At 35.0% G+C, this 25797-nt stretch overlaps 5 protein-coding genes across 5 annotated transcripts; 4 read left to right on the top strand and 1 right to left on the bottom strand.

The window, feature by feature from the left end:
- Positions 1 to 6: 6 nt before the first annotated feature.
- Positions 7 to 10118, top strand: LOC123901485 (probable LRR receptor-like serine/threonine-protein kinase At3g47570). Its single transcript, XM_045951645.1, has 5 exons — positions 7 to 213; positions 4485 to 4844; positions 5988 to 6206; positions 7233 to 9200; positions 9344 to 10118. The coding sequence occupies exons 2-5, from the start codon at positions 4547 to 4549 to the stop codon at positions 9661 to 9663; spliced, it is 2805 nt and encodes a 934-aa protein (XP_045807601.1). The 5' UTR covers positions 7 to 213; positions 4485 to 4546; the 3' UTR covers positions 9664 to 10118.
- On the top strand, positions 2182 to 3322 carry LOC123901486 (receptor-like protein 43). Its single transcript, XM_045951646.1, has one exon. The coding sequence runs from the start codon at positions 2313 to 2315 to the stop codon at positions 3081 to 3083; it is 771 nt and encodes a 256-aa protein (XP_045807602.1). The 5' UTR covers positions 2182 to 2312; the 3' UTR covers positions 3084 to 3322.
- Positions 10119 to 12618: 2500 nt separating the features above from the next.
- LOC123901479 lies at positions 12619 to 15048 on the top strand. Its single transcript, XM_045951637.1, has one exon. It carries the CDS (start codon positions 12619 to 12621, stop codon positions 15046 to 15048), a length of 2430 nt encoding a protein of 809 aa, XP_045807593.1.
- A 52-nt stretch (positions 15049 to 15100) lies between these two features.
- Positions 15101 to 18678, top strand: LOC123901478. The gene is made up of 2 exons (XM_045951636.1): positions 15101 to 15851; positions 16094 to 18678. The coding sequence occupies exons 1-2, from the start codon at positions 15101 to 15103 to the stop codon at positions 18676 to 18678; spliced, it is 3336 nt and encodes a 1111-aa protein (XP_045807592.1).
- A 66-nt stretch (positions 18679 to 18744) lies between these two features.
- LOC123901477 (myb-like protein X) lies at positions 18745 to 22840 on the bottom strand. The gene is made up of 3 exons (XM_045951633.1): positions 22709 to 22840; positions 20288 to 20788; positions 18745 to 20215 (listed from the first exon to the last, which is right to left on the bottom strand). Exons 1-3 carry the CDS (start codon positions 22838 to 22840, stop codon positions 18890 to 18892), a joined length of 1959 nt encoding a protein of 652 aa, XP_045807589.1. The 3' UTR covers positions 18745 to 18889.
- Positions 22841 to 25797: the final 2957 nt, after the last annotated feature.

The following is a 25797-nucleotide window of genomic DNA, read 5'->3' as shown; positions in this document are numbered from 1 at the left end:
TCCCCTAAAATATATGGCCCTTTGAAGGGTCTTGTTTGGACTCTACATTTTGAATAACTGTCCAAAGAACAAATTGAGCAGATATGGCAGCTTAAGCCTTAAGCTGCAAGTTTCATTCCATCCACTACTTCAATTCTAAGAAGATCAAGAGCAGAAGCAAGCAAGAATTCAATTTCCTCCTTCTCAGCTTAGCCTATACAGAGCAATATGAAGGTACCAACCTTAAGAGCACTTTCAAAATTGAATTTGATTAAGGAGCTAGGCCATTGCACACTTTTCATTAAATTATTTCAAGTCATATAGTGAGATTAAATTCTTTATTGTTGGGCCCTTCTTTCCATTAGAGGAATAGAAAATTATTTCTTTCCATTAGAGGAATAGAAAATTACTTACTTTTCTTATTTTCATCGAAGTGGTTTATTAATGTGGTTCTTAAGATTTTATTTTCTATATAAAGTGGCATGGCGTGTAAATTGCGCATATGGTAATCATTATCAAGTATATAGCAGACTAAGAAACCATTTGATTATATGAATCTTGCTTTATCAAATTTCTTTTTAAGGTTTACACTCTTTCTATTTGCAACTGATTACTTTGTATTTTAATTCAAATTTTAAAAAGCTATATTGCCTTTACTGAGGGTCCGTTTGGCCTGACTTTTTTAGCTCTTTTTTAGAGCTTATGCAAACAGCTTATGCAATTTTTCTATATTATTATAAGTTTGTCAAGGTAGTTTATGATAAAAAAATTTATAAAATTACAATTTTCACTAATGTGAACTTATAAATTAGCATAAAACTTAATTTATATTGCATAAGCTATTTGCATAAGCTCTAAAAAAAGCTCGGCCAAACGAGCCCTGAGTGGCTTCCAATTTAGAAAACTTTGGTACTCAAATGAGAAACATATTTTTGTTTATGCCACTATGTTTTATTTTATGCTTGTAATAAACTGGTCTTAGGTTAGTGCCTTAGTGGACATGTACAAAACATTCCTTAGCAGTCCAAGAATAAGTGTTTTTCTATTGTACATTTATTCAACTTCATATCTTCTGTTATTATTTTGTTTGATCTTGCAGGTTAATTATTTGTCCGAAAAACTTTTATTCCACCTCCAATTGGCCGCTGCTTATAACAGTGAGTCTACCACTAATTAGTTTTTTAATTTGAAGAGTCTACCACTAATTGTTCACGTCAACCAGGTAATTAATTTCCGCCAAACCCATTAACCCTAAACATGTACAGAAATTTAATTACTATATAGAATATAGAAAGATATAGATAGATAGATAGATAGATATAGATATAGATATAGATATAGATTCGGTATCATTTGATTTGATTCCATACGTTATCGCACACCCTAAACATATTCAGAAACACCACAACAAATTCCCATCCTGCCCACTGCCCCCAACATATTTTCATCTTTAACCTACTATATGAGCACGTCAGAATATACGGAAACATTTAAATTATCTCTTTCTTGTAAAATTTGAACAACCAAATTATCCAGCACTGTCAATACCAATAATAATAATAATAATAAAAAAAGAAGTGAAAATTGTAAATAACGACACCTAGAAAGCTCTCAATATGAGAGTAAAAAACCACAAGTCGTTCAGATCAAAACTTCACTATAATTAAATAGAGTACACCCAGTGTCTTCCTACTTTCTCTAAGGAACTAACAAATGATATACTAATCACCAACTATAGTGAAACTAACAAGAGAACAAACAGCCTCACATACAATTGGATATTTTAAATTGACACAAAGAGAAGACAAAACTAATAAAAAAATATCTAATTAACTAACATAGTGACAGAAATAACTTACTTTTTGTTCTTTCTTTTGACAAACAGAAATAACATACTTAAACTTCAGCCGAAACAAAAAATATTTGCCGAAGATACTTTCGTTAGTAATAACAAATCTTCCTCTTTGTCACCCGCTCTCTGTTCTTTTTCTCTGTGTAGCAATTTGCTATCTCACGCAAACTCATAGATTGCACAATTGCAATTTTTAATATTTAATATTTTTTCAAGTAAGATGACTAGGGTAAAATTGGAAGAAATAATGATAAGCTATAAGCTAATTAAAATAACATTTGAAAAATAAGCTATAAACTCTTTTTAAAAATTGTTACCAAACAGGTTTCTTTTAATCAAATGAACTTATAAGCTATTAGATATAAACTAGTTTATAAGTCTTCCAATAGAGAGCCTTATTGTTTTCACATTTTTCCCATTCTAATATAAATAAATATCCTCCTCGGTGCTTAGACTCATTCATACATACATTGTATTGAAAATGGCCAAACCATACTCTTTTCTCTGTGTTCTCTCTGCCTCACTCTATTATTGCTTCTTCACATGCTTAACTGTGAGTAGTAAAAAGAACATCACCACCGATGAATTTTCACTTCTTGCATTCAAATCATCTATTACCTTAGACCCTTATCATATGCTTAGTAATTGGTCAATTTCCTCTTCTTTTACTTCTTTCTCATCATGCAATTGGCTTGGTGTCACTTGTGATGAGCATCATGGAAGAGTAAAAGGATTGAATCTTAGTAGCATGGGCCTTAAAGGTACCATTTCTCCTCAATTGGGAAATCTTTCTTTCCTTGTTGTTCTTGATCTAAATGGCAATAGTTTCCATGGTGAGTTACCACATGAGTTACTTCACTTGAAGAGATTGAAATTGTTGAATTTGAGCAACAATGGTTTTGTTGGAGAAATTCCATCAAGGATAGGGTACTTATCCAAACTTCAATACTTGCATCTTGGCTATAATAATTTTGTTGGATTTATTCCTCAATCTATATACAATTTGTCAATGTTAGAGTATCTAAATTTGAGATCAAATCTCATCAAAGGAACCATTCCGCATGTTATTGGCCAACTTCGTCGGTTGAGGATTTTGAATATCAGTAACATTAAGTTGTTGTCTGGAATCATACCAAAGACAGTTTCCAACATGTCTTCCCTTGAAGAAATCTACTTAGAAAAAAACTCCTTATCAGGTATGATATACTCACACCACACCATTACAATACAACAGTCAACATGCATTGATTGACTTTTATTGACCTTATTTGCACAAAACTTAGCACAAAACTGCACGGTTCTTGGATCTATGAGAGAAAATTTATAATTTTTTTTTTTACCTGGTTTGGCAAATTTATAGCTTTTTTATAAGTTATAAAATATAGCAAAAAAATTAGCTGATTGAATATGTAGTGTTTGTTAAAATTAGCTAAGTTAATAAATTATATAGTCTTAAAAGTACACCTCAAAATATTTGTTTGGTTGTTTGGAAAAAAGTGGTTCCTAAAATGTTTATCATAAAGTTTTCATCCGGTCTTAGTTCACTCTTGGGCGCTAAAAATGTCAATTTGATCTGTAAATGAGAATCTCCATGGGATTGTTCTCTTTGAGGATTTGAAGACGGAGAACTTTTCCTTTTGGGGATGGGGATGAAGATAGAGGAAAAAGTCCCATTGAAGGAGATTTGGAGATGGGTATGATATTTTATCGCTCGACTCACGGAGACTCTGCCCCCGAACACTGTATTAAAATAACCTTTGTGTACGTATATTTAAGTACGTTATATGTTATATTTATTTTCAGACAACGTGTGCATAAATTTATTTTTATGTAATGTTTTTTTATTGTCCCAACTTACACAACTCACAATAATGTCTTAATTTTTTATTTGTTTTACTGTTAAACTTTTTTTTACAACTAGTTTAATTGAAAATAATAGATATTTGATAATTTTTTAATGTTGATGGTTTCCGCGGGAACTGTGGGGATTGATCGTGTGAGTGTGCAGTTATGCTTTGGATGCTTCGCCATAGAATAGATCGACCCAGAGCTTATAGAAAGAAAATGAGTGCTTCTCTGGAAAGGGAGTTTTCCTATGGACTAAAATTAAAATTCAATATATTTTTACTAACAAAAAACTTATATAATCCTATAACGAATTGTTAAGCAGAGTAATTTTATGCAGATACTCCAGAGTAAATAATGTTTTTTTTTTTTTTTGTGAATCTAATATATTTTTTGGTGAATTACTCTAAAATAAGTTGATCTCTCATCTGTGTATGTTTGTATGTAGACTTTTTCATTACCCTAAATTATACAAATATATGTCATTTAGATATACAGAATTAGTGGTGTTTAATAGATTGCATAATAGGATAATGATAAAATAATGTTGTTTTTATTTTTATAAAATTTATTAATTAATGGGTCATGCTAATTTGTGTTCTAAAAACACAAGATAATATATTTAAATATAAAAATTTTATATATAGAATATAATTTTTAAGAAGTTGAATACACAAATTCTAAAAAGAATGTTTTTACATTTAATCAGCATTTTCTTCAATTAAATATTCTCATATAAATATATTTGAATTAATCATCCTAATTAATTAATATGCCTTTCTTGTGTCTTATATGTATTGAACTAAAGGAGAAATTCCAAAAGAAATCGGTGATCTTGCACAGTTAAGAATTGCGGACCTTGAAAATAATATGCTCACAGGCAACATACTTATGTTCAACAACACATCATTGCAATACTTATACCTTGGTGATAATAATTTGACTGGCATTCTTCCATCAAATGTTTGTAAAGGGTTTCAGAACATTAGACTACTATATCTTTACTTGAATGATTTTTCTGGTGAAATGCCAAAAGTTTGGCGTTATTGCAAAGAGTTAGAAGATTTGGAACTAACTGGCATTCATTTTGACAAAGAACGTATGCCACCTGACATTGGAAAATTGGCCAAGCTTAAATATTTGTATCTTCCTTCAACCAACTTGCAGGGTATGATATTTTTACCAACAAATTACTAGTTTATTTATTTATTTTTTTCTAAAGTGATACTGCATTATGTTCTGTATTATGTCGGGAAAAAAATTAATTTCGTGCTGAATTTACTAAAACAAAAAATTGATATAAAAAATATTTTAAAAAAATCTGTTTAAAAGGAAACTATATTTTAGATTCAATGCAATATATAAACACTTGATTATTAGCTATATTTTTGGAAGAGCAATTTGATAGGGGTAAATGTATCCCAAGATTTTTTGAGGTTGCATCGGCATTTCTTAACTGTAGGGTGAGTTCAATTCCCTTTAAGTACTTGGGGCTCCCGGTGGGAGCGAATCCTCGTCGGGCTTCTAGGGAACCTCTTCTTGAATCGCTTCAGAAGCGGTTGGGAGCTTTGGGAAATAAGTATGTGAGTCTTGGGGAACGAATTGTTCTCCTTAACTCGGTTCTTAATGCTATCCCTATCTTTTACCTTTCGAATAAGTATATCAAGATCCCGGTTCAAGTGTGGAATAAGATCCGCAGTTTGCAAAGGGAGTTCCTTTGGGGTGGTAGGAGGGGTAAGATTTGGATTCCATGGGTTAAATGGGATGTGGTTTGCCTTCCCGAAGGGTGGTTTGGGAGTGAGAGATGTTAGAGTTGTTAATATTAGCTTATTCCCTAAATGGCGATGGGGCTCCTCACCAACGATAACGCTGTATGGAAAGAGGTGATTAAAAGTAAGTATGGTGACTTGGCAGTGGGAAAAGTAAAGCTAGGTGACGATTGTAAACCTTGGTTTTCTTCCTTGTGGTGGAAGGATATTTGTTCTATCGGTTACAATCTCAATACCAATTGGTTTGCTCAAAGTGTGGTGAGAAAACTAGGGAATGGTGCGATCTACATATCTGTTGTGTTTGCTGCCTCACTGTTGTGCTACTGCTGGGCAGGGGATTCTGTTATGTTATTCGGTTTTGCTATGGCTTATTGGAAGGCCCGGCCCAGACACATCTGCAACATGTGATGTGGCATCGGGCCTTCTAAAAATATATACACACAATATATATACATTACACAATTCAAGTGTACTGATGTCACATATATACTTGCATTGCATTAATAAATTAATAATACTTTCATATCTAATGTTACATACAGGTGAAATTCCATTTTCCCTCTTCAACATGTCTTCTTTGATAGAGGTCAACCTTGAAAATAACAATTTAAACGGAAGTCTCCCACACAAGATGTGTCATCAACTTCCTCAACTTGAAATGTTTGCTCTACAATCTAATGATTATGGAGGAGTTATTCCACGATCGATTGAAAACTGCACATCATTACAAAATTTAACTTTAGGAGATAACTTTTTTACAGGTATACCTTCAATTTTCTATCTTCATGTTTAGTTATAAATGTAAACAACAGAGGTTCATAGATAAATATAAGAGATGAATGATAAATAGGTTAGGGTTCTGATAAGAATCATATTCATATATAAAACTTGTTTGCAAAAGGACTAATTAGACTACCCTTAATAATGATTATAATAATATGGTAAAATACAGTTAGAGCTAGAAAATTTTAATAGTGGGGGCACCATATAGTATATATATAAAAATTTGTAACATTAATTGAATATATACTTTCAAAAAACTTTTTTTATAGATGACTCAATTTTATACTTTCACATTCATCAAATTTTTGAGGATTAGAAGTTGATGAGTAGTAATCAAGAGAGACAAGAATGAAAAACGTAAAAGGGAGGGAGACGAGGGAGAGTAGATGTCATCTATAGGTTTGTTTGTTTTAAAGTGTGGTGGAAAATGAGTAAATAATCAATTTTGTTCTTAATTTTGCGTAGGACGCTTTCAAATAGGTCTATGAGATTATAATTTTTTTTGGAAAGAATCTCAAAAGGGTCTCTGATTTTGGCAAACTTTATTCATATTAGTCCATAAAAAAGAAGAAGTTAGAGTCTAAATTAATATATAAACAAATTGATAATAAGTTGTTTAAATATAAAGATAGGAAAAAGTTAGATACGAGGAATAGTTTGACAATTTACTAAAGAATTTTTTTTTTTGTGACTAAAATAAAGAAACTCATTTCAAATATCAATAATCTCATAAACTTATTTGAGAGCGGTTCCACAAAATCATATACTTCCTACGAGTAACATTTTATAAGCAAATTTCGTCTTTCTATGTTTATTGCATAATTAATGTATCTGGATTAGTTCAGATACATTAATTATACAATAAACCTAAAAAGGTAAAATGTACTTATAAGATGTCACGATTCATGTTTTCATCGAGAATTACAACTCCATTGTCATCCAAAACTACAACTCTATTGTCCCTGTGTTGAGTTTACTTTTTTATTTATGAAATGTGTTGTTAGGTTCGATACCTATGGAGATTGGCCATCTCAATCAACTTCAATATCTTGAATTGGGAAATAACAGTTTGAGTGGACATATTCCTTCAAAAATCCTCAACATTTCAACATTGAAAGTTTTGATTATTAGTCAAAATGATCTCTCAGGCATGCTTCCATCAAATATGGAATTTGGTTTTCCTAACCTACAACAGCTATACATATATGAAAACAACTATGTTGGAAAAATTCCAGATAGTATATCGAATGCTTCAAATCTCGTTCAACTTGACTTGAGTGATAATCAATTTACTGGAATTATACCCAATTCTTTTGGAGATTTAACAGTCATCGAATTCCTCAGCATAGCTGGCAATAATTTGACATTAATTGAGGATTCCCTTACTTCACTTACTAGTTGCACATATCTTGCATATCTTGATGTATCAGAGAATAGGTTATCAAAACTTCCCAAGTCCATTGGAAACTTATCATTAGAAAATTTTATGGCAGATTCTTGTGGAATTAATGGTAATATTCCATCAGAAATCGCAAACATGAGCAACCTCATTCAATTATCTCTGAGTAAGAATGATTTAAATGGATCAATCCCAAGTACAATTAAAAGGTCAAATCAACTTCAATATTTGGATCTTAGCTACAATGAACTGCAAGGATCTATAGTTCATGAGCTTTGTGAAGTCAGCAGTTTGAGTGAGTTGTATTTGACAAGCAATAAGCTCTTTGGTGTCTTACCAACATGCTTGGGAAACATGACTTCTCTTAGAAAGCTTCACATAGGATCAAATAAGTTGACTTCAATGATACCTTTCTCTTTTTGGAATCTCCAAGATATTTTAGAGGTAAACTTATCCTCTAATGCTTTAATTGGAAATCTTCCACCTGATATTAAGAATTTAAGAGCTCTTGTACTATTAGATCTCTCCAAAAATCAAATTTCAAGCAACATTCCAACAGCCATAAGCTTATTGAGAACTTTAGAAACTCTCTCCTTAGCAAATAACAAATTGAATTGTCCTATTCCAACATCACTTGGTGAAATGTTTAGTTTGAGTTTCTTGGACTTGTCTCAAAATTTTATAAATGGTGTGATTCCAAATTCATTAGAGTCACTTTCTTCTCTCAAGTACATAAATCTATCATACAATAGATTGCAAGGAGAGATTCCTGACGGAGGGCCTTTCAAAAGCTTCACAGCTCAATCTTTCATGCATAATGACGCACTTTGTGGCAATCCTCGCTTACAAGTGCATCTATGTATGAAAAAGTCAAAGAAAAAGAAGTTTTTAATCAAAATTGTTTTGCCCATAATTGTTGGGTTAGGCATTTTGGTTGTTGCATGCATAATACTTGGAATTCATAAAAAGAAAAAGGTTGAAAATCCACTTAAAAGTGATCTGTCAGCTACTTTAGGGGTTCCAAGAAGGATTTCCTACTATGAACTTGTGAAAGCAACTAATGGATTCAGTGATAGTAATTTACTTGGAAGAGGTGGCTTTGGATCTGTGTATCAAGGAATGCTTTCTAGTGGGAAGATGGTGGCAATTAAAGTACTTGACTTGACTTTGGAAGCGACATCAAGAAGCTTTGATGCAGAATGTAATGCAATGCGCAACCTTCGACATCGAAATCTTGTTCAGGTTATCAGTAGTTGTTCAAATGAAGATTTCAAATCTCTGGTGATGGAGTTTATGTCAAACGGAAGTGTGGAAAAATGGTTATACTCAGAGAACTATTGTTTGAATTTCTTACAAAGGTTGAATATAATGATAGATGTGGCATCTGCATTGGAGTATCTACATCATGGTTCTTCAATACCAGTGGTTCATTGTGATTTGAAGCCTAGTAATGTTTTACTAGATGAAGATATGGTTGCGCATGTTAGTGATTTTGGCATTTCCAAGTTCTTGGATGAAGGACAATCTAAAACTCATACCCAGACATTAGCTACTCTTGGTTATGTTGCACCAGGTTATTTCTTCACTCCTAACTCTTAAGTCATATTATATCTTATCAATTTGAGTTTAGTCAGGCAAACTCACTTGAGAAAATAATAAAGGTTTTAATACATTTTTGGGAATTTTTTATAACCAGTGATTAACATTTACATACAGAATATGGATCTAAGGGAGTCATTTCAGTTAAAGGAGATGTGTACAGTTATGGGATAATGCTAATGGAAATGTTCACAGGAAAGAAGCCAACAAATGAAATGTTTTCAGAAGAATTAACTTTGAAAACTTGGATTAGTGAATCAATGGTCAATTCAGTTATGGAAGTTGTGGATTACAATTTAGTCTCACAACATGAAAAAGAACTTCATGAAATTTTAGCTTTAGCTTTGAATTGTTGTGCAGATTCACCTGAAGCAAGAATTAAAATGACGGATGTAACTGCATTGTTAATCAAAATCAAGACCTTAGTCATGCGGTGAAAATGACAGATGTAACTGCATTGTTTTGGGTTATTTTTTAGCCTAGAATAACTTTGTTGCGTCTATTTCCCCTTTTTTTAATCTAAATAAGTGGTTTGTATAAGTTTTTTTTTTGTGTTGTGATTTTGTCGTATGGGCGCGGCGTTGTGTTGTTCGTCATCTTGGTGTGATGTTTGATTTTTCGTCTTGTTGTGGTGTTCTATTGGATATTTTGTATTGTTTTACACCATAAAATTACCAAAATTATCTAAACTACTATCATCCTAATTTTAAGGGGAATGGTTTTGATGTTTGTTACATTTGTTTTTGTCTCACAGCATGAAAAAGAACTTCATGAAATTTTAGCTTTAGCTTTAGCTTTGAGTTGTCGTGCAGAGTCACCTGAAGCAAGAATTAAAATGATGAATGTAACTGCTTCGTTAATCAAAATCAAGACCTTAGTCATGCGGTGAAAATGATTGATGTAATTTGGGTTAATTTTTAGCCTAGGATCACTCTACTGCATTTATTTCCCCTCTTTTAATCTAATTTGCAACCAAGTTCAGGTGATCATTGACATAAGTTTGAGAGCCTAGAAACTAATCACTTGAGGTTCTAAAATCTATTTACAACCAAGTTCAAGTGATCATTGATATAATTTTCTCACTTTACTTTTAAACTCAGGTGGTATTCTGATGTTGAGAACTTAGACTAATCTCTCGAGATACTCAAATCCATTTACATTTCTCAATACATATGATTTCATAAGTACTAGCCTGAAAACGAATGCCTGACTCAACTATATGACTAAGAGACCTGATTATCTATCAACCTTGTTCCATCACGAAAACCAATGATCTATTTTCCTCATGTTCTCCATCGCTAAAATAAGGGCGGGAGTATGTCACATTTGCAATTTTCAAAACCTGGACAAATGATCTATAGAGGATGGCTATCAACACAATTCTAATAGACTAGTCTCTTTTATAACTTGAAATTTAAATGAGTCACACGAAAATTTGTTGCTAGCATAATTCTTGATGAGTATATAACACACAAAAAGGTAAGAGGATCAAGTAACTACACAGTGAAGAATAAAAACACAAAGCTGGCACATGATTAAGGTTGGACAGACAACACATATCCAATGATCTAGCAGTAGCACATACTCCACTCAACAAAACTGAGTTTGGAAGTATAAACTGAGTTTTTGGGAAATTTAGTAGGGAAAAATATATTCCAAAAATTGATTAACAACTCACATAAAAAGGAAAGCTACGGATGAAATGGATGGTACTAGTAGCTTAATATTCTGACTGGCTCACTGGTGGAGAGACTCTGATACCATCTTAAAATTGAGTGTTGGGTCTAATTTAATCTTACAAAACCGACTTGTAAGATGAAAATTGTCTATACTTTATAAACACATATTTAGATCATCTCGCAAGGATGTAGACCTTAGAACACAAATATGGTGATTGAAGACAAAAGGGGAGGGTTTTGGAGGTAGGCCTTAGAACAGAAATATGGGATGTATAAAGATGAGATTAGTGATGGAGGGAGTAAGGCTGTGATGGAAATATACTAAGATGCTTATTGGTGCGATGCACCGGTCTTGTGCATTGTTTTATACTATAATGTTAAAAAATTATTTGTATAGATAGTAAAATTAAAATTGAAACAATAGGTATTATCAAAATAATAGTAACAATAGAAGTTATCTATAATAGTAACAATAGAAGTTATCTAAATGTGTTATAGATATAAAATTTGTGTTTATACATTTAGAAAAACTTATTTATACACCACATTTGAAGTTACCTTGGTATCTTCTTCATGAACAATATCTTATATGCCAACATTTGTTTTAATTATTAATAAAGAATTACGGTCAAAATAGATTATTTGAATAGTGCACATCGACAAAAAACGACACTTATAAAAAGAAACGGAGGGAGTATTATTTGTAGAAAGACAAAAATACCCTTAATTAGAAGAGAAAAAAAAAATTATACTTTTTTTTACCAAAACCATTTTATAATTTTTAGGGTTAAATATGTTTTTAGTCCCTACAAAATGATGATTTTCTAAGTTTAGTTCTTACTTAAGTTTTATTAAATTTTTAGTCCCCAGCAAATTATCCTGCACTCACTTTTGGTCTCTACTGTTAAGTCATCGTATATTTTTGAATGATTTTTTTTCGCAAGTATGTTTAGATAATCATAAAAAGTTCCACCAAAAAACACAAGCTTAAAATTTGATTCTAGGTCAGGATTTTCGTTACTTTTATCTTAAGCTATTGTTGTTTAAAAAATTTATATTTAATTCGTATCATGTTAAAAAATTCTAAATTTTAGTAGATAAACTTTATATAATATTTTAAACATGCCTATAAAAAATCATCCAAAAATTGAAGAGTTTAATGATAGTTAAACAAATTTAGTTTTAGTAGGACTAAAATTATGTGCAAGAAATTTTTTATAGGACTAAAACTATAATAAAAATAAGGCATAATTCATCCATAAGCCCTTTAAGTTTTATGTTTGTATTAGATAGGTCAAGTTTTTTAAGTATCAGATAGGTCATTTAAATTTTACGTTTGTATGAGATAAGTCTTTTAAGTTTTAAGTTTGTATCAAATAACTGGACGCTCCAGATTTGCTCCCACGAACCCACGATCCTCAACTTCGAAGACTTCTTTTTCCAACGCGCCAAAGTTCGAAAGCAAGATTTCTGGACTTAATTCTTTGGGCCAAACCTTAAGGCCCATTTCTCGAACAATTTCGATCCAAATAACATTCGAAGCTCACACTTCGATTCCAACTGGAAAGGTCTTGTCGAAGCACAATTATATGTTTCGAAACCTTTCAATAAAATTTGAACAATAACAACAATGAATATACGTTTTTGGTATTAAATATTGGTTGGACTAACCAAATTAAATAAAAAGAATAAATACCAAATTTATGCCCAACAATGGGCCAAACTAAGATAAGTCTTAAGGAATTGGCCAGTGTCAAGCGTAAAACACAAGAGTCTATTGATGATTATTTGAATAGATTTAGATTGCTTAAAGCTAGGTGTTTTACTCAAGTACCTGAACATGAACTTGTCGAAATAGCTGCTGGTGGCTTAGATTATTCGATTAGAAAGAAATTAGATACTCAATACTTAAGAGATATGTCTCAATTGGCTGATAGAGTTCGACAACTCGAAAAGCTAAAAGCTGAAAAGTTTAGGAATTCAAAGTTTCAGAAAAAGAAAGAAATTAATTTTGTTGATTCCTATGATAGTGATTATGATGATGACACTGAGTATTCTGATTTTGATGAAAGTGAAGTTAATGTGGCTGAATTAAAGTCAGGGCCTCCTTATACATGCAAATTGCTGAGGCCTTCGAATGGGAAAAATCCAGTCGAACCAAAGAATGATAAGTTTGTTGCAAAAACCTACACATTTGACATTACTAAATGTGATGAGATCTTTGATTTATTGGCTGCTGATGGCCAAATAATTGTGCCAAAAGATTTAAAAATGCCTCCAATAGATCAAAGAAAGAAAAGAGGTTATTGTAAATATCATAATTATTTGGGCCACAAAACTTATCAATGTGTTCTTTTCAGGGACCTGGTTCAAAAAGCTTTGAACGAAGGAAGGCTCAAGTTCGCTGAAAAAACTAAGCTTCAGATGAAAGTGGACACTGATCCACTACCTGCTGCTGATGCTAGTTTAGTGGAAGTTTATGATTGCAACATGATTGATGTTGTTGATGCTGCTGCTTCTGTCAAAGCTATTCCTGAAAAGGAGTATGAGAAGAAAGTTAGGGAGGTGTATCCCAATGCTGAGGAGGAGCTGGTTGATTATCTGAACAGGTGCAAGCTGAACAATGCTGAGGTCATGCTGTGTCCAAGATGCAGCGCTGTATGTGATAAGAAAGCTACTGAAGGCCTTCGAAATGTGTTTCCATTTGCTGAGAACAAACGAAAATGGCCAAATGCTAGGCCAAACCAGAAAAACTGGCCATATAAGAGGATTGATTGGGGAAAAACTGCTGTCCAAACCCCTTCGATTCATCAAAGGCTTGGTCCTCAACGCACTTTCAAGCCATCACACAAAGCTCCAGCTAACCAGTGGGTCAGTGGACAATATGTTGCTTTCAATAACAAGAAACTGATGGAGAAAGGGAGTTCTAGCAATGTCAATGTGAAGATAGTTGCTGAAGCCAGTGGTTTGAAGGCTCCTGCTGTGCCTAAAGAAGTTAAGTCTGTGCCAGAAACCAATAAACATGGTTACAGAAATAACTACAAGGGAAAGAACCCTATGACTCGAACTCAATGGCGCAGGTTCCAGCGCAGAAAGAAACTTGCAAGTCAGAATGTGAATGCTGGGGGCAATGCTACTGTGGTCCAGAAAGTTGAAATTGCCAGGAGACCAGCTAAAGAAAGGCTCACTCCAGTTGTCGAAATGGCTGAACCTGAAAAGGAGAAAGCTGAGAAAGGAAAAGAAGTGGAGGGAGAAAATGAAGAGGACTACATGGATGACGATGACCTCTTAGATGATGAACCAGACTTTGATGTCTTGGTTAATGTGATTTCAATTCTGCCTGTTGAATATAATGTTCAGACAGAAGTAAATGAAGTGGAAGAAGAGCAGAATACCATCGAAATGGCTAGCAACAAGCCAGTTTGCTACTACATCATGGGAAATGGTTGTGTAGAAGACCAGAATGCTGTGTTCGAAAAGCCTCACTTGGGAATGAAAAATCATTTGAAGGCTTTGTTCATCAGAGCTAAGGTTCATGGAGTTGGTGTAAACAAGATCTTGGTTGATGGTGGTGCAGTGGTTAACATATTACCTCACTTCATGCTGAAGAAGTTGGGTTTATATGAAACAGATCTGCATACTCATAATGTGGTGCTGGCCAATTATGAGGGTAAGATTGGTCATGCTCTTGGGGCCATTCAGTTAGAGGTATGTGTGGGAAGCACAGTTCGAAAGACCTTGTTCATGGTCATTGCTGCCAAACCTAATTACAACATGTTGCTGGGCAGAGAATGGATACATGGGGTAGGTGTTGTGCCTTCAACTATGCATCAGAAGTTGATTGTGTGGAGAGAAGATGGTTTAGTGGAATATGTGGAAGCTGACCAAAGTGCTTATTTAACAGAAACTAACACTGTTTCTCTCCAGAATTTTGACAAAAATCTGGCTTCGATTGCTCCATGTGGTGAGCAAGATGCTGCATTCGATCCAGAGGAAATGGTGTCTGAAAATGTATACCATTCAGTGAAACTTCATCCAACCCATGGTTTCTGCTGGGAAAGGGAAGATATTGAGAAGCCCTTGACAGAGGATGATTTCCCACCTGCAACTGGTTGGGGTGATGTTGATGGTTCTGATGATTGAGTCATCTGCATGGGATAGGATAACGGCTTATGCAGCCGAGAATAGAATGAAAATGGTTATGGAAGCCATTGAATTAGAAGAAAATATGGCTGTCGAAGCCACTAGTGATTCACAAACAGATTTGGCTGAAAAAGCCAATAATTCGAATACTGATAAAATGCAAAGGTTGGATTGCATTTATGATGATGAGCCCTTGGGTTTCGAAAAGGATCCAATGAGTTCCAGTCATAGAATGCAAGCTCAAGATCCTCTACAAGAGATTGATATTGGAAATGGCTCTCTCAAAAGGCCAACTTACATCAGTACCAATATCGATCCAAGTTTAAGGGAAAAAGTGGTCGAATTACTCAAAGAATACAAAGACTGCTTTGCTTGGGATTACAATGAGATGCCAGGACTTAGCAAGGATTTGGTGGAACACAGATTGCCACTTCGACCAGAGAAAAAACCTGTGAAGCAGCTTCCAAGGAGGTTTGCTCCAGAAATCATGACAAAGATCAAGTCAGAAATTGAAAGGCTGCTAAAGTGCAAGTTCATTCGAACAGCCAGGTATGTCGAATGGTTAGCTAATATAGTTCCTGTTATTAAAAAGAATGGTTCACTTAGAATTTGCATAGATTTTAGGGACTTAAATAATGCTACACCAAAAGATGAATATTCAATGCCTGTAGCAGAAATGCTTGTTGATTCAGCAGCAGGCCATGAGTATTTAAGTATGTTAGATGGATATTCTGGTTATAATCAAATTTTTATTGCTGAAGAAGATGTACCAAAAACTGCTTTTCGTTGTCCTGGTGCTTTAGGTACCTATGAATGGGTAGTAATGCCTTTTGGCCTAAAAAATGCTGGGGCAACATATCAAAGAGCAATGAACTCAATTTTTCATGATTCATTGAAGTTTTTATGCAAATATACATTGATGATATTGTTGTCAAATCTTCTTCTAGCGATGATCATTTAAGCCATCTTAAAAGATCATTCGAAAGAATGAGGAAATGTGGATTAAAAATGAATCCACTAAAATGTGCTTTTTGTGTGCGTGCAGGAGATTTCCTTGGTTTTGTCGTGCATAAAAAGGGCATAGAGATAAACCAAAATAAGACAAAAGCTATCATGGAGACTAGATCTCCAGCAACCAAGAAACAGCTTCAATCTTTGCTTGGGAAGATAAATTTTTTGAGGAGATTCATTTCGAATCTAAGTGGAAAAGCTCAACCATTTTCTCCACTGTTAAAGCTCAAAAAAGATGATGTTTTCAAATGGGGAACAGAACAACAACAGGCATTTGATGAGATTAAGGCATATTTGTCGAATCCTCCAACGCTGATGCCTCCCATTCGAAACAAAGCAATGAAGTTGTATATTGCAGCATCAGATTCGACCATTGGAAGCATGCTTGCTCAAGAAGATGAAAATGGTGTAGAAAAAGCTATTTATTATTTAAGTAGAGTTTTGAATGATGCTGAAACTAGATATAGTTTAATTGAAAAGCTTTGTCTTTGCTTGTATTTTTCTTGTACCAAACTGAAGCATTATATAAAGCCAGTTGATGTTTGTGTTTATTCCCATTTTGATATTATTAAGCATATGTTATTAAAACCAATTTTGCATAGTAGAATTGGAAAGTGGGCCTTGGCTTTAACTGAGTATTCTTTGACCTATAAGCCTTTAAGGGCTGTTAAGGGTCAAATTGTGGCTGATTTTATTACTGAACACTCAGTAATCGAAAGCCCGGTAGAATATGTTGAACTTGAGCCTTGGACTTTATATTTCGATGGTTCTAGACATAAACATGGTACAGGAATTGGAATTTTGATAATTTCACCATTAAAAATTCCAACTAAGTTTAAATACAAGATTAATGGGTCTTGTTCCAACAATGAAGCAGAATATGAAGCTTTAATTGCAGGATTAGAAATTCTCTCTGACTTGGGGGCCAGACACATTAAAATAAGAGGTGATTCTGAATTAGTGGTTAAACAGCTAACTAAAGAATATAAATGCATTCAAGAGAATCTATTGAAATACTTTGTTATTGCATTTTCTTTGTTAAAACACTTTGAATCTTATGATATTCAGCATGTACCTCGAATTGAGAATCAAGAAGCAAATGATTTGGCTCAAATTGCTTCTGGATATAAGATTTCGAAAGAGAAACTAGAGGAACTAATTGAAATAAAAGACAAACTAGTTTCGAAAGAGCCAATTAGTGATGAATTGTCAATGCCAAAACATTTGGGGGCAAGTGACATAGAAGAGTTTCAGGATTTTGACAATTTTGAAAATTTTCAACATGTTAATTTGCACTTCGATAGTTTTGTGGCAGAAATTTTTGCCATTGACAATTTATCTGATAATGATTGGAGAAAGCCAATTGTTAAATATTTGGAAGATCCAACAGGAATCACTGATAGAAAGGTCAAATATAGGGCTTTAAGTTATACTATCATTGGAAATGAGTTGTTCAAGAAAACTGCTGAGGGAGTTTTATTGAAATGCCTTAGTGAAAGTGAGGCATATTTAGCTATTTCCAATGTGCATAGTGGTTCTTGTGGAGCACATCAAGCTGGCCATAAAATGAAATGGCTACTGTTTCGACAAGGCTTGTATTGGCCTTCTATGCTTAAAGATTGCATAGAATATGCTAAAGGATGCCAAGAATGTCAAAAACATGCAGGCATTCAACATGTTCCTGCAAGTGAATTGCATTCGATTGTAAAGCCTTGGCCTTTTAGAGGATGGGCTTTAGACTTGATTGGTGAAATTAGGCCAGCGTCCTCAAAAAATCAACGTTATATCTTGGTTGGTATTGATTATTTTACAAAATGGATTGAAGCAATTGCTTTGACAAATGTGGATCAAGAAGCTGTAATTAGTTTCATCCAAAACCACATTATTTATAGGTTTGGATTACCTGAGACCATTACTACTGATCAAGGGACAGTGTTTGTTGGGCGCAAGATGCAAGAGTTTGCCGAACAAGCAGGTTTTAAGTTGTTAACATCAACACCTTATTATGCTCAAGCAAATGGTCAAGTCGAAGCTGCTAATAAAACCATTATAGGTTTAATTAAGAGGCATATTGCCCAAAAGCCAAGGAATTGGCACAAAACTTTAGACCAAGTTTTATGGGCTTGCAGAAATTCTCCTAAGGAGTCAACTAATTCTACTCCATTTCGATTGACTTATGGTCATGATGCTGTGTTACTAGTTGAAATTATGATGCAGTCAATTAGGTTGCAAAGACAAATGGAGTTGCCCACTGATCATTATTGGAGTTTAATGCTAGATGAATTAGTAGAATTAGATGAGGAGAGATTACAAGCTTTAGATGTATTGATTAGACAAAAAGAAAGGGTTGCTAAAGCTTATAATAAAAAGGTTAAGTCTAAAGCCTTTAACTTAGGAGATTTAGTTTGGAAAGTTATTTTACCCATGGATAGAAGAGATAGAGCCTTTGGGAAATGGTCTCCAAATTGGGAAGGACCATTTAAAATTTCTCAAATACTTTCTAATGGTGCTTATGAAATTGAAGAGTTAACTTCTGAACAACGTTCAGTTAATATGAATGGCAAGTATTTAAAAAAATATAAGCCAATATTGCAAGAAGTAAACATAAGCGCAAGTTAATTCGAATTGCATAAATGAGGTGGTAAAATAATTGCCATTAAAAATAAAGGTGCGAAGTCACAGAACTAATTGTAGCAAAATGTTCACCGTTACTTCGAATAGCATAAAATGGCATAAAAGGTAAATGTCAGGGTGATTCAAGTAACCAGAATATTACAACCAAAATGTTTCGAAAAGAAATACCAAAATAAAGGTAAAGCGCTAATAAACTTCATAAATTGGCCTGCCTAAATTGCGCGTAAAGGGCTTTGGTGTGGTTTAACTTCCTTTGCAAAGCATTCGTGTCACTGGTCAAACGATCTACTTCGATACCCGCCTTTGCAGCTTCGCTGAAATGTCGAAGTCCTAGCTTAGCTTTTTCTTCGATAACCTCTTTTGGAACTTCGACAGTTTTTCCGGCTAAGGAGGTTTTTCTTTCTTCCTCTTGGATTATCTTTTCTTCAAGCTCTCGAATTTCTGCCTTCCATTTGGCAATGTTGTCTTCACAAGCTGCAATTTCAAGGAAAGCACTAGCAGAAGCAGTTTTCATTCGATTGACCTCTGCGTTCTCAGTTGAGGCCAAATCATAATGTTTAGTTTGCAAGGCTATTTGAACGTTCAAAGCTTCGGCAGCACTGGTAAAATATTGATAATTCTTTGCATATTGGTCCAAGAAGTTCTCTGCTTGAGTAACTTGAAAAGCAAGAGTGTCACCAGATTTGTGAGTTTGAAGTTTGCTGAAAAGAGACTTGAGGCTATAATACAGAGTGGGATCTGATTCAAAGAGGGTTATCATGTCTCCTTCGATAATCTGTCTTCGAAACTGCTGTTCTGCATCTTCATGCTCACGCTGGAGTTGTTGCTCTTTGTCATTGGCAAGAGGGACATCCGCACCATAGGTGGTTAAGAGTTTTGCAAGAGCCTCCTCAGCTGACAAGTTCTTTATACTTTGTAGCATATGAAGAGGCAAGTAGAAATCTGCAGGAGGTTTCGAAACAGATGTGCCTTCATCTCCTTCTTCTTTCGAATCCCCAGTCCTAGGAGTTCGACAATACCCAGCGCTCGAAGTGGTGAAGTTATCTATGGCTCGAAAGTCTGGATCGTGTTCTTCTTGATTTGGCTTTTGACGATCCTTCGTTGTAGAATTTTCTCCTTCATCTGATTGACTTTCATTACCACCAACTTCATTGTTGCCCGCTGCAACTGGAACTGCATGATTCCCCTGGTCATTAAGCTGGGTTATCTGTTCTTCGACCCGAGGTTGTTCTTGCACAACAACTTGTTCCACAGCAGAAGGTGTAGCAGCTGAAGCAACCACATTAACAATTGGATCTGGTTGAAGCTGAACCTGTTCTTCGACATTGTTTTCGACAGCAGGTGGTGTTGTAGTCTTTGTTGCTTCGACATTGACTTGTGGAGGAGGAGTTGTTGCTTTTGGAGTTTCGACCTTGTCCCCATCCTTGCTCCCTGATACTCCCAGTTCATGAGCTAAGTCATTAATAACTTTTCTGATGGCAGAGTCTGGCGAAGTCTCCTCAGCAACTGTTTTTAAAGTATCCTGATATTTTAGAGAAAAAGTTAGAAAAATACATGATAAGAAAGATTAAAGGATATAAGGTTCTGAAATCACCTGCAATGTCTGTTGAGCTTGGTTTTCTTGACCAATAGAAGCTTGAGTGATTGGTTGCATCGAACCAGCATTGCCTTCAGGCTCATGAGGTTTCGGTGAAGTTTCCGAATCTGTCCTCACCTTAGCAGAAGTAGCAGTTGAGAGATGAGAGTCATGGTGACTTTTCTTGTGTTTCTTCTTCTTGCTCTTTTTCTTTTCTGTAGAGTGTTCACCTTTAGACTCCTTTTCTCTCTTGTCTCTTTTTTCTTTCTTTTCTTTCTTCCCTTTCTTTTCTTTCTTTTCTCTTGTTTCTTTCTCTTTTTCTTTACCCTTATCACTCTCGATATTTTGGTCTTGTTGGGCATCTTTAGTATCTTTCTTTTCTTGGTCTTTCTTTTTTGAAACCTTCTTGCCCACACCATCCAAAGTGGCAGCCTCTGACTCATGCTTTTTCTTGCTCCTTTTCTCCTTGTCAGATGGAGAAGGATCTGACTTTGAGTCAGGAATTGGTTTAGGGTTGACCTACAAAACAAAGATTCGATTAACGTGAGTCGAAAGTCGAAATTGCATAAAAATAAAAATGGTTAAGTATTAACCATGTTTTCATCTTCGTCACTGGGAACGTTGACAACTCCCTCAGATTTGGTGTTCAGAGGTTTGTTTGTTTTTGGTTTCTTCGAAGGTGCGCTAGCTTCAGTAGCGTTGTTCCTTTTTCGAGTAGTAACCTGGAAAAGGGCATAGAGTTAAATACAAGAAAACAGAATTCGAAATAGATAGTTTCGAATAAATGCTCTTACCCCTGGTTCTGATTTCACAATGGGAAGTGGAGGTTTGCTTGAGGTATTCGAGCCAACTTTAGATCTGCTGCCTGTAATCGAAGTCGAAATAAAGGAAATCAGTTAGGTGTCAAATTCGGTCTACAGGAATCGAGTAAAGGGTAAGGTGTATAAACATGGTACCTCGAACACTGAGGGTTGATTTGATTTTGCTAACTGCTGAAACATTGAAGCCTTGTTCGATGTCAGTAATAAGCATTGCTTCGCTAGAGACCGAACTTGTATAATGAAGTTCCCACCAATTGGTAAACTCTTTGGTGCAGAAATGAGAAAATTCGAATTTGAAAGGTCGAAGCTCATAAGGGGACCTTTCATACTTTTTGAGAAGGGAGATATAGTGGGGCTCAGTCATACCATATAACCCTAAGCAGATATCCTTTTCGTCTAGATAAATGCTCTTTGGTAAGATTTGTGTCAAGCCAAATTGTCTGCTGACAAGATTAGGAAATTATCCAACTAATCCAAAGTCAGTCGAAGATAGTCCAAAGCGACAAGAAAGGAGTGTTGGAGTCAGGTAAGCAGCCCATATAGCATCTTGTTCATCTTTGCATTCTGGCAATGGAGGAAAAGGATGCACAAACCAACCTGGGCCAACAGGCCTGGAAGCAAGAAAGGGAGTGAAGCTTTCTTCAAATTTTTTCAGATTCAAGAAGGCTTTAATATACTGGAGGAATGCTCGATCATAAGTGTATCCTCGAGGCTTGGGAATCATTCGAGCTAGACGCATCCCTTCAATTTGGCGTGCAGCCGACTCAGTATAATACTGTTCAGGGAGGATGAGTTCGAGTTCTCTGGCGAAAGTGGCGTTTAACCACAATTGCAATAACCAAAAAGGGCCAGAGCCCAAGAAAGTGGAGCCATCACCTGTCTTCTTGATATTTTCGCAGATGATTCGCATAGATTCATACAGACACCCAAGCAGTAGTTTGGCAAAGCCAAATGAGTTGCACTTATGAAGTTGTGTTGCCATAGGGACAAACATTTTGGCAACTTGTAAGGATCTAGTGCAGAAGACATACATCGAAAGCCACAGGGCTAAAAAAGCAATGTGTTCTTCATCACTGACTTCCTCAGTATCTTTGTGTTGCTCGATGATGTACTTAGTGTAAGTCTTATCTTTCATCACAACTTCGATGTTACTAGTGGTTTTATAAGGGTCATAAGTATCTCCTAGAGGTGAAAGACCAGTAATGGCTGCTACATCGAAGAGGGTAGGGGTCATCATTCCGCATTCGAAATGGAAAGTGTTGGTCGAAGTCTCAAAGAAATGAAGGGCAGCAATTATCATTTCTTGGTCGTACTTGAGACCAGTCCTAGACAGTTGGATAAGGTCGAAAATGCCAGCAGTTTGCCAGATTCCCCCATATTCTTGTTGTACTCTGTCTAACCAAGCAATGTATTTCTCATTGTGCGAAGGGTTTGATCGAAACACTTTATTAGAAGGTTTGATGTAGCTGAAATTATAAGGCTCTTTTAAAGAAATCCTAGGACTACAACTCTTATAGACAGGAAAGATGGACATAGTTTTCTGGTTTCGATTGTTAGCATCGGGCCTAGGGCCACCAAAAGCATGTACCCTATTATCAAGAGAGTAGGGGAAGATTACCTGTTTTTCCCAAAGTTCCTTAGATCGTAGAACGGGTTCTGGAACTTGGTCTGCATCAAAACCTTGGAGTTTTTCCCTCATCCAATTGCCAGAAAGAGGAAGCTCTTCTTGCATGTTTGAACCTGACGCCATTGTTGAGTTCTGAAGTTTTTTTTTTTTTTTTTTTTTTTTTTTGGAAAAAATGGAGTTAGAGTTTGATGTGAGCAATAGATCCAGAAATTGTAAAAATCTGGAAATGATTCAAGAGACGATCACTACAATCGTTCCGATAATGAAGAACGATTAAAGAATCAAAAGAGATTGTGGGATCTTTGAAGAAGTTTTGAAGGTTTATGAAGAGTTTGTTCACAGAGGAAGATGAAGTGCAGTAGAAAAAGAAGAGATCGTAAAAAGTGAAATAGAAAGGGGGAACTTCTATTTATAGACCTCAATGTGTTTTGATTTAAATAAATCAAAATGAAATGTTAATTAACTTTTTCACCTTCTCCAACTGTCAAATGCACTTATCCCGCTAAAATTTGGCAATGATAGTTGAGGGAAAAGAGGCGACTGTTGAAGAAAAAGGTCATGATTACTTTTATGACATCAGCGCCGTCTTTGGGAAGCGTGCGAACAATAAATGTGAAGTCTTTTCAAAAACGCCAATTTCTTGATTTCGACAGACTCAAATCGAAATGGCATTTTTGGGGGGCAATTTGTTGGGCATAAATTTGGTATTTATTCTTTTTATTTAATTTGGTTAGTCCAACCAATATTTAATACCAAAAACGTATATTCACTGTTGTTATTGTTCAAATTTTATTGAAAGGTTTCGAAACATATAATTGTGCTTCGACAAGACCTTTCCAGTTGGAATCGAAGTGTGAGCTTCGAATGTTATTTGGATCGAAATTGTTCGAGAAATGGGCCTTAAGGTTTGGCCCAAAGAATTAAGTCCAGAAATCTTGCTTTCGAACTTTGGCGCGTTGGAAAAAGAAGTCTTCGAAGTTGAGGATCGTGGGTTCGTGGGAGCAAATCTGGAGCGTCCAGATCATCGAATGCGGTTAATTTCCATTCGAAGTATAAATAGCTTTTCGTTTTCAGAAATAAGGGTCGCAAAATCTTATACAAAACTTCTCTGTAAAATTCTGAGTACTCAAGCGTAGAACGAAAGGAATTCGAGAGAAAATGTATGTTTTGTGAACCATTTTTTATTTGTAATTGCTTTTCAATTCAATGCAATTTACTTTCCTGCAAATTTACTGCATTTAGTCTTTAAATTCTTGTCAAAACCTTGTTGTTTCGAGGCGATTCGAAAGAACATTGTATTTTTTTTTTTTTACCTTCTGCAAAACGTAAAACCTAAATGTTTGTTAGACTTGTTTGATGAACATTCAAGCTTTTCTGGAAACTTAGAGTACAAAATTGTCCTGAGATTTCTAGTTGATCTCGCAAGTTTCAAATACTTAAACTAGCGGTTGTTTACCATTTTTCAGTGTAAACACCACCAAAAGATTTGTTGTGAAGAAGATTAATGGCCTCAGAAGCTAGACCAATACAGTCTTTAATATTTCTACCATGAATAAACCCTCTTTGTTCTTTAGAAATAACAGATGGCAAAGTTTGAGTAAGTCTGTCCGCTAGCACTTTGGAAATGATTTTAAATTTGAAATTTGCCATAGCGATGGGTCTGAATTGATCAATTGAGTCGGCACTATCAGTTTTGGGAATCAAAATGAGGGTGTTGGAGTTGAAGTTCGGAAGAATCCACCCTGTAGAGAAGAATTGAACAACTGCATTGACTACATCTTCTTGAATAATTTCCCAATAATGTTGAAAGAAAAATGCACCAAATCCATCTGGACCAGGGGCGCTATCTTTGTTAAGATCAAAAACTGCATGTTTTATTTCCTCTTTAGAGGGTAACATCGTTAACATAGTGTTAACGCTGTCATCTACTAATGAAGGAATAACTTCTTCAACGAGTAAAGAATCCTGCACAAGAGGGTTAGTACAAAAAAGGTTTTGAAAATAGTTCACCACATGCTCAGCCAACTGGGTAGGTTCAGTAATAACTTCATTACCATTTTTGAGAGAAGAAATAAGTTTTGTAGCATTTTTTATTTTTGCAAGCCTATGAAAGTAAGCGGTGTTTCTATCTCCTTCCATATGCCATTTAGCCCTTGATTTTTCTTTCCAAAACAGTTCTTGTCTCTCCAGAGCTTTATCCAAGTCACATTGAGCCGCTTTCTCCAAAGACATAAGTTGATCAGAATGGCCGTTTGATTGAATTTGGAGTTGTATGTCTTGTAATTTGCTCTCAGCTTCCTTGACATAGTCATGAATATTCCCAAAAACATTTTTGTTCCAGCCTTTTAGCCTTTCTTTTAGCCTTTTCAATTTGTTGGTCAGAATATACATAGGACACCCTACCATAAGCTCTTTCCAACTATTATCTATGATGTCTTTACAATTATCATGAGTGGACCACATTCTAAGGAATTTGAAACTAGACATATATTTATGAGTACTACATTGAAACTCTAGTAACAAGGGAAAATGGTCTGACCTGTTTTTTACCAAGGTTGAACAACTGATGGAAGTACAAACCTCCACCCAATCTTGGTTACAAATTGATCTATCCAATCTCCTCTCAGTATGTCTGGCACCACCTCTTCTATTTGACCAAGTGAACTGAGCTCCAGTAGTTGGCAGATGCAGAAGTAAATTAGTGTCAGTCCATGTTTGGAAATCATCAATTGCAGCTCTGGAAGGAGTAGCAGAACCTCTATGATCGTGAGCTCCCACAATTGCATTAAAGTCACCTCATCTGTGTTAATGGTATTATTTAACTTACAACAGTTATGGTATTATTTAACTACTTATGAATATGCATAACATAAAAGAAATCTCAGTCAAAAGAACCAAAAATGACATTTAGGAACACAAAATCATGAGCTAGGAACAAGCACAGGATTACCTCATACGATTCTAGAGAAGATAATTACTAAGAGAGAGAGATAGAAAAAAGCAGCATAAAGACAAGGGTTTTGGTGATGGCAGCACTCAAAGATAGTGCGGCAAAAAAGAAACATGCAATAGACAAAGAG

Source organism: Trifolium pratense, unplaced genomic scaffold (assembly GCF_020283565.1).
Source record: "Trifolium pratense cultivar HEN17-A07 unplaced genomic scaffold, ARS_RC_1.1 scaffold_66, whole genome shotgun sequence".
In the NCBI taxonomy this organism is placed as follows: Eukaryota; Viridiplantae; Streptophyta; class Magnoliopsida; order Fabales; family Fabaceae; genus Trifolium; species Trifolium pratense.
Note: the sequence above shows the minus strand (reverse complement) of the source record. Positions and strands in the feature narration are given on the sequence as shown.

Excerpts from the sequence above, each read along its gene's own strand:
- LOC123901477 (XM_045951633.1), bottom strand. The coding sequence starts at position 22,840 with ATGGCGTCAGGTTCAAACATGCAAGAAGAGCTTCCTCTTTCTGGCAAT. Across the intron at positions 20,789-22,708 it reads AGGAACTTTGGGAAAAACAG|GTCAACCCTAAACCAATTCC; the intron begins GTAATCTTCCCC and ends TTTGTTTTGTAG. Across the intron at positions 20,216-20,287 it reads AAGCTCAACAGACATTGCAG|GATACTTTAAAAACAGTTGC; the intron begins GTGATTTCAGAA and ends CTAAAATATCAG.
- LOC123901478 (XM_045951636.1), top strand. The coding sequence starts at position 15,101 with ATGGTTATGGAAGCCATTGAATTAGAAGAAAATATGGCTGTCGAAGCC. Across the intron at positions 15,852-16,093 it reads TCGTTGTCCTGGTGCTTTAG|GAGATTTCCTTGGTTTTGTC; the intron begins GTACCTATGAAT and ends GTGTGCGTGCAG.
- LOC123901485 (XM_045951645.1), top strand. The coding sequence starts at position 4,547 with ATGCTCACAGGCAACATACTTATGTTCAACAACACATCATTGCAATAC. Across the intron at positions 6,207-7,232 it reads AGGAGATAACTTTTTTACAG|GTTCGATACCTATGGAGATT; the intron begins GTATACCTTCAA and ends ATGTGTTGTTAG. Across the intron at positions 9,201-9,343 it reads TCTTGGTTATGTTGCACCAG|AATATGGATCTAAGGGAGTC; the intron begins GTTATTTCTTCA and ends ATTTACATACAG.
- LOC123901479 (XM_045951637.1), top strand. The coding sequence starts at position 12,619 with ATGGGCCAAACTAAGATAAGTCTTAAGGAATTGGCCAGTGTCAAGCGT.
- LOC123901486 (XM_045951646.1), top strand. The coding sequence starts at position 2,313 with ATGGCCAAACCATACTCTTTTCTCTGTGTTCTCTCTGCCTCACTCTAT.